Consider the following 8,105-nt stretch of genomic DNA (forward strand, 5'->3'; position numbering starts at 1 on the left):
TCCTGGGTAAGAGCCACTGCTCTAGACACTGAACGCTGGAAACTCGCTCTCGGGAGGAGTGACTGACAAATACAAACACAGGCATTCAGGAACCCCCCTAACGTGAAGGCTGGGTCTAGTGCCCCATTCGCAGTCCCCTGGCCAACGTAGGAAGCTTTTTCTCTTATGGTGATGCCTCTGCCTGTGCTCACTGCATATTCAACAGTCAGTGTCATTTCTAGATTATAAACCATTATTTTTTAAATGAAGACTAATTTTCTAGTCCTGTGCCTATGTCAGTCTCTAAGTAAGGCACTCAGCCCAGAATCAAAGTTCTCCATAACTGCCTTGCAGCCCCTGACTGGAACACTGAGTACGGCAGCAGACAATTTCTTTTCTTTTAATTTTTATTGGAGTGTAGTGAATTTACAACGTTGTGCTAGTTTCCTGCTGTACAGCAAAGTGAATCAGTTATACATAGACACATATCCACTCTTTTTTAGGTTCTTTTCCCATATAGGTCATTACAGAGTATAGAACAGAGTTCCCTGTGCTACACAGTAGGTCCTTATTAGTTATCTATTTTATATACAGTACAGTGTGTATAGGTCAATCCCAATCTCCCAATTTATACCTCCCCCCGCTTTCCCCCCTGGTAACTATAAGTTTGTTTTCTACATCGGTAACTCTAGTTCTGTTTTAGCACCAGGCAATTTCATTTTGCCAGCATGAACCCAACACGTTTAGGTTCCAGGAACTCTGGGGAACCTTCCACCTTTGAACTTCAAGGTTGAAGTCATGGTCTCCATCTTAGAGATGAAGCAATCCAGGCTCAGAGGAAAACTAAGTAACTTGTGCCCAAGACCATAAAGCGGCAGAGCTGGGATAGGAGACTAAGCCTCATGTGCTTTCTTGACTCCCAAGTTTACAGGGTATCCCCTACTCTGAGCTGCTGAGAAAACATGGGGTGGACTAGACACCTGCTGGATGCCTCATACACAGGAGCTCATTTGAAATCCTCACCGTTAGGCTGTGAGGTGAGGGTGATTATTCCTACTTTACAGACAAGGAAATGGAGGCTGAGGTAAAGTCCTTGTCCAAGGTCACACAGCTGGACCTGAAATGTGAACTCAGGTGGCTCTTGGCCACCACTCCCTCCGGCCTCCCCTCCTGTAAAAATGGCCTATTTCACTAGGAAGAGTCAGTCATTGGTTTTTGGTTTTTTACTACCTAAATTACATTTTCATTCAAATAGATGTGGATTTGGGCTACTCATAATTTACTCGGGGCTCCTTTTATAACACTAAAAATCCAGTCCTATGCACATCCGTGAGAAAAAACCCTCTCTGTCCAGTTGTCAGGAAGTGGTCAGGCTAAAATTTCACTACTGCTCTTCTAGCAGTTAATCACTTCCTCCGTTTTCTCTTCTCTCATTCATTCATCCAGTCAATAACCACATCACTTAGGATCTATTCAGAGTGACAAACACATATCAAATAATCACACAATTAAAAATCATGATGAAAGCACCAGTTAGGAAAAGTAAGTACAGAGGGGGTTCCAAACATTTAGAATGGGAAGGCTGGCCAGGGTTGTAAAGGACACGCAAGGAATCTGAGATTTGCGGGAAGAGCTGGGAGTTCGTTTGAAAGTGAGGCAAGGGACTTTCCTGGCGGTCCAGTGGTTAAGACTCCGTGCTTCCACTGCAGGGGGTGCAGGTTCAATTCCTGGTTGGGGAACTAAGATCCCACATGCCGCGCAGTGCGGCCAAAAACAAAGAAAAAAGGAAAAAAGAAAGTGAGGCAAAAGGAGCTTTTGGTGCTAGTAAACAGTGTGTGCAAAGGCCCTGAGGTAGAAAGGAACCATGCACGCAAGGCCCTGAAAGGGGGCCAGAGATAGCACTGGCCAGGCCACACAGGGTCTTGTGGACCCCTCGTAAAGAGAAATTAAGGGTCCTAAGTAGGGGCAGAGCATGGTCAGATTTACAATTTTAATGAGCAGTCTGGCTGTGTCACATGAGCAACCTGTGCCAGGACACAGTTCAAAGAGCTCTACTCTGGATCCTGCAAAACAAGTTTGTTTGTTTCTTTTTTTTTTTTTTTCCTTCTCTCCGGGCTGTGGTGCACCTCCCTGGCTGTGAGCTAGCTCCCTTCTTTCTCTGTTTCATTTGTGAAGTTTAAAGGCCAGATGTTTTATCAGGTCTGGGACCTGTTTTCTTTCAGTAGCCCCCCCCAGTAAAGTACTTCATCTCTTCCCAGATTCCTCCCCACTCCCTAACCTCTCTATTCTCTCCAACTTGCTAAGTGGCCAGTCAATGACAAAAGGTAGGAGAATCTGTCCTTTGGGGCATTCTTACATAGAGGGTAGAGACAAGCTGAGAAAGAAATACAGATTCTACTGGCTTGCACCTCCTCACACTCAATCAAGCACAGTTGGAAGGGAAAAAAAACAAAAGCAAATCTGAGATAATGTTAAGATTCCTGGATTCCCTCTTGGCCGCACACACCCGCCTCCACCAATCTAGTGGCCACCGCCAATGGACTTTAGCTCCCGCTGGCCCAACTCCAAGCTTTCATAACTACTTTCAGTTTCTCCACTACAAGAAGCTTCAGCTGACCGCACCCTGCCCCACTAAGAGTCCTTAGCAGCCACTGACACTTCTTCCAGGAAGCCCGTCCTACCCCACCCACCCTTCGTGCCTCCTGCCCGTGAATGCCCAGCGCTCTAAGAAAGCAGGTTCTTCGAACTTCATTGTAATTGGTTCACCCAACACATGCATGCAAGTGCATGCACACACACGGTCAGTAGCTCCAGAAGGACAGATTCTGGGTGTCACTGTCCCAGCATCTAGCACAATGCCTGGCATCCGGTTGGGATCCTTACTGAATGAATGAGCAAATAGAAGTGGACACATTCAGAGTCTCCCAGGGGCAGGAAGAGAGACCTTAAATGAGAGAGGTTTTCCCTTCCTATAGGTTTGGTTGTGAATGTGAACATGAAACACTGAAGTTACAAATTTTAGAAAAGGCGCTACATTTCACTCACGGAAATTTGAAAGGATCAAAAATATCAAAGCAGGACACACACGCTCATGGTTTTAGACAGGACCAAAACTGCGGAAAGTTTTCAGATGGTAAGGTGGTAGCAGGGAAGGAAGATGCTCATGATGGGAACCCAATAAAAAGCCGGAACAGAAACACAGAGCTGACACGGCTCCCACCTGAGCCCACTCTGGCTGCAAAATGCCACGTCAACCGAGTAACTGACCCCGTTCTTATCTCCGTACAGTTCTCCCTTCGGCCCACTACTCTCCCGGTCTTGTTCTCATTTGTCAAATGCCCTTCATAGCCAATTCCTACCCCTTCACCTTTCTTAAAAGCACACTCCCCACTGGATCATTTTTGCATTCTGTCTTCAGAAACGCCAACCATGTGGCATTACTGTTTCACAGTTTCACTTTCTTGGCTGAATTCAAATGGGATAATCTTATATTGTCCAGGTCTGAACCAGGGTCTTGCTACTTGGAGTGTGGTCGGTGGACTAACACCGCATCACCTGAGAGTCTGTTAGAAATGCAGTCTCTCAGCCCTATCCCAGACCTCCTGATGCAGAATCAGCATTTAACCAGCTCCCCAGAAGAGTCCTGTGCACACAAAAGTTTTAGAAGCACTGGGCTAGATCCTACGTTCACTGAACAAATATGTATTGAACCAGTGCAGGGTCTACAGTAGGTGCTCAACATACACAAGAGGATGTGAATGACGTGGAGAAAGGAAGTACAGATATTCCACTGAGGTTGAGAAGCTCCTGTAAATACTAAAAACAGCATCACCGGGGTGCGAGGTTCTAGCAAGATTAATAACCTTTACGCCCAAATTCAGACGTGGCCAACTGCATCTGGGCTGTGGGAAACTGGAATCTGGGAACTTGACCCTGTTTGCAGCAGGCGGGAGGAGCACAGGGGAGGTGTGTGAGTGTGTGTGTCTCTTCCCCGCTTCAGCCACAGGCCGCAGGAGCTCACAAGGCCAAGTCCCCGCCCCCCTCAGCTGTCACCCTGTCAAAACAAAGCCGCTGCTGACAGCGCAGGGCCAGCCTGCCCCGCGGCCTCGGGCAGTGCTCCCACCCCAGGAGCACGGCGCCCACATCTGGATCCGCATTTAAGGGGCGACGGGGTGCCCGGAGCTGGGGTGGAGAGAGGATGGCCAGAAACGCGCGTCCTCAAACTAAGCAGTAGCGCCCGCCGCGCTGGGCCGTCACCTTGCCAAATCCTGTTTACACCCCGAGAGGCTGGGGCAGCGTTTCAACTAAACAAGTAAAAATACAGTAATGACCGGGCTGTCACCGCGCGCCGCAGCGTCTCCGCCCCCGGCCGAGGGCGCCCGGAGCTCCAGGACCCTAGCTTGGGGCTGCGCCGCCCAGCTCGCGCAATCCGCCCCTTCGAGCTCCCAAAGCGCCGGGAGTCCAGAATCCTATTCCAGCCTCACTCCTTCCACCCAGCTCCGCCCAGTGGGGCTCGGTGGAGGAGAGGAGGGCACTCAGGTCCCCCAAAAGATGTTGCCTTGGCCCCGCTCCACTCCCTGGGAGGCGCCTCCGGCGAGCTCCTACAGAGCAACAAAGCCCCAGGGCAGCCCAGGAGCTCGGAGGCGGAGGCAACTCCTTCCAAGGGGGAGGAAGGAAAGGCTCTTGGTCCCGGCGATCTCTCCTTCCCACCCGACAGCACTCTGGTCCGAGAAGCAGCTAATTGGGCGCGGGCGACAGCAGCACTTCCGCGGTGCCGCGGCCCCGGGCGGGAGGCGGGGGCGGGAGGGGGAGGGGGTCCCGCGGGCCCGGCCGCGGCCCCTCGGGCGGGCCGGGCGCCGAGCGCGTACCTTGCAGGCGGAGTACACGCCGAGTTTCTCCAGTTTCTTGGCCCGCGGAGCGGAGCGCAGCTGCGCCTTCTTCACTGCGATCCGGGCCGAGCCGCCGCCTCCCGGCCCCTCGGCCGTGCCCGCCGCCGCCACCGCCGTCGCCGGTCCGCAGGCGCCCGAGCCCCCGGCAGCGGCGACGGCGGCGCCAGGGGAGCCCTGCGGCGGCGCAGGCGGGGGCGCGGGGGGCGGGGGGGGCAGCGCCCCGAGCCCGGCCCCCGCCCCGCCGCCGCCCGGCCCGGCCCCGCCAGCCTCGGACATGCCGCTCCGGAGCACGGCAGGAGACGCCGAGTGTCAGGCGCCGCCGCCGCTGCCACCGCCGCCGCCGCCAGGGTCTCCCTCTCGGGCTCTGGTAGCCAGGAGCGCGAGACCCTCCCCCCGCGCCCTCCCGCCCCAGCGCCCACCCCCCTCCCCGCCCCCGCCCTGCCCCGCGCGCCACCCGCCCGGCTCGCTCCGGCCGCGGCCCGCGCGCTGACGGTGGCGGCGGCGGCAGCTGCTCCCCCAGGAGGGAGGGGACTAGCGGCTCCGCGGCCGCCGCCGCCACTGCACACGCCCTCCCCCGGCTCTCCTCCCCGGGGCCCCGCTCGGCGCCCGGTCCGCCGACATGGTCCTGGGGTGCGGGCGGCGGGTGCCGGCCTCTCGGTAGGATTGGGGGCCAGCCCCCCGGCCCCCGGCTCTTTCCTGCTGCCTGCCGGACGCGCGCCCCCCACCCCGCGCCTGGCACCCTGCGCTCGCCCGCCAGGGGGCGAGGCCAACCCCGGGGGAAGGGGGAGGGGGAGAGGGGCAGGGGCCGGAGCCCAGGCACCTGCTGGCCGCCTCCGTCTCGGCAGCCCACCCCGCGCCCCCCCAAGATGACCCGGCGGAGGGAGGGGGCGCGGGAGGAGCGCGGGGGAGACTCCCATCATTTGTTCCTCCGCTCCCTTCCACCCTCATTCGGAACAGAGGCAACTTCCTCCACCCTAGCGGGAGCCAGAGAAAAAAAAAATATTTTTGAAAAGTACCCGACCATGCTAATCCTTTTCTTTGTTGCCAATTCACCAAAATAAAGGCGTGATGTTTTCCATTTCTCTTTTTAGATACTTCTCCGTCCACCTTCTCTCTTTTAATTGAGAACGCTTTCATCCTGTAATCAATTTCTGGATTGCATCTGCCAGAAGAAGGAAAAGACTGTTAATCGATATTTTCTGTAATTTTTGTTTGAAAGTGCTGGTTGTTAAAAGAACTGTCGTCCCAAAAGCAGGGTCACAATGAAAGCTAAGCGCAGTGGGAAAAGTTTGCTAATAGGTCTCATCTCTGCAGAGTGGGAGTATAACCTCACTACTTTCTTTTCTATAATGTTCCATAGTTTTCAATTTTGATATCACCAGCATGCATATTAACCATGAAAAAAAATTAAGCAGCATCCAAAAGAATGTGTTGATTTTGGCCTCAAACTTCAAAAAAAAAAAAAAGGAAAAAACTCGACTCAGCGTTTTCAACTTTGTTGAAACTGTTGCGAACTGTCGTTTTCATTGTTGATGACAATGAAGGTGGTGTTTAGTAATTCGGAGACCACGTTTCAGTTTTTTTCATTTGAAATTGTACACCTTTGGTTGGCCTCTCTAAAGCAGTTTTTGAAAAGCCCAGCACTGTACCTCAGGACCCTTCCCAAGTGCCCTGCTTTTGTAATGTGAGTCACAATTTCTGTATAATATGGGTCATAATGTGTGTATTATCAAATTCTTTACATACCCTAAAGCTCTTGCCCAGCTCCGGCCAGACCGCCTGCAGAAATGTGCTTTTCCGTGGAAATATTCCCCTTCCCATCCTGTTTTTTCCAGTTAATTTTCTCTATCCTTTTTCTAGATTCTCTGTGTTCTTTTGACTTTGAATGCAAAGTGGTATGTAAAAATGAACTTTTTTTTTTTTAAGTTTGTAGATCCAGACAGTGACATTAGACAGCACAAAAGGAAATAACCTCTCCCAACTTGAGTTCCGTCTCAAGGTCTGAAATTGTAGACTCTCTGGTTCCACCAGGACAGTTACCTGGGGCTTCTTTTCTACTGAGGTGTTTTGCAGATTTTTATGATTCTTGCCTAAGCTGGATGGGAGTCTTAAAGACTGAGATCCCATGAACAAAGTCCAATATCATGATGTCAGCAGATATTGATAGGGGTTTAGGTTCCACAATGTAGGCATTTGTCAAACTGATGGCCCCCTTGGGATCTGTGCATTTCAGTGGATAAAAATATCCCTCATATATTAAAAAAATTTTAAATATTAAAGTCTAGTTGGTGGTGCTCCTGCTGAAAGTTTAGGGGTGCAGTGTCGTGATATATGCAGTATGCTTTAAGAAGCATTAAAAAAAAAAGATGGGGTGGGATAGGGAGGCTGGGAGGGAGGGAGATGCAAGAGGGAAGAGATACGGGGACATATGTATATGTATAACTGATTCACTTTGTTATAAAGCAGAAACTAAGACACCATTGTAAAGCAATTATACTCTAATAAAGATGTTTAAAAAAAAAGATGGATTGATGCATCTGTGAATGCGCTAATAGGCAGATGAACATGATAAAGCAAGTAGAGTGAAATGTGAAATGTTAAGAGTTGAATCTAGGTAGTACGTATATGGGTGTTCACTGTGCGGTTTTTAAAATCTTCTGTGTTTGAAATTTTCGTCATAAAATGTTCGGGGGGGGAGCCCAGCTTCAATATTAACTCACCCATCACCCTTCCTCCCAAGCTGTCCCCAGAATTCAGGAGGCAGACTATTTCCAGGATGTTCTGAAGCAGAAGAAAACAACCTCATTTCAACCGGCCCTGAAAACCATCACTGTCTGAATGGTGAATGGCTTGTGACATCGACTGAACATTATTTTTCATTATTTCCCTGCTCAGAGCACCCAGATGACATACTGCCTTAGGCTGAAGGCTCACAGTTTCAAGGCCCTATTCAAAGTGTTATGAGCAGCAGGCAAGGACAGTTCAAGGGCAAAGGATTCAGGAGGCTTGTTGCCTCTGCATAATCAGGCTGCTGTGAGCATTTAGTGAGCTCCTGTGTGCAGTCCTTTTATGAAGTGAGCACCAACAAAAGAAAAGGCAATGTGTTCATTTACAAAGTATTCACAACTGTGAAAGGATGTCCATCTAAAATGGAAATCTCATGCATGTGCCCTGAAAAGAACGGAACTTGGAACTTAAGAACTGAGAGACTGATTTGCCCTAAAGGCTGTTATACAG

The 8,105-nt window shown here is 51.1% G+C and overlaps 1 protein-coding gene and 1 long non-coding RNA gene across 4 annotated transcripts in view; one reads left to right on the top strand and one right to left on the bottom strand.

Moving 5' to 3' along the window:
- The window catches only part of KAT2B (lysine acetyltransferase 2B), a 103,060-nt gene extending 97,829 nt beyond the window's left edge, over window positions 1-5,231 (bottom strand). For 2 of the 3 annotated variants that reach the window (XM_073803665.1, XM_073803664.1), the window contains exon 1: window positions 4,848-5,231. In XM_073803665.1, coding sequence (XP_073659766.1) covers window positions 4,848-5,144 — 297 coding nt within the window. In that variant the 5' untranslated portion in view covers window positions 5,145-5,231. The remainder of the gene's footprint in view (window positions 1-4,847) is intronic. The other variant, XM_019934432.3, reaches the window with a different exon arrangement.
- Window positions 4,057-6,821, top strand: LOC141278522 (uncharacterized). The gene is made up of 2 exons (XR_012331282.1): window positions 4,057-4,291; window positions 5,960-6,821. It is a non-coding gene; the product is annotated as an uncharacterized lncRNA (long non-coding RNA).
- Window positions 6,822-8,105: the final 1,284 nt, after the last annotated feature.

This window comes from Tursiops truncatus, chromosome 4 (genome assembly GCF_011762595.2).
Source record: "Tursiops truncatus isolate mTurTru1 chromosome 4, mTurTru1.mat.Y, whole genome shotgun sequence".
NCBI lineage: Eukaryota > Metazoa > Chordata > Mammalia > Artiodactyla > Delphinidae > Tursiops > Tursiops truncatus.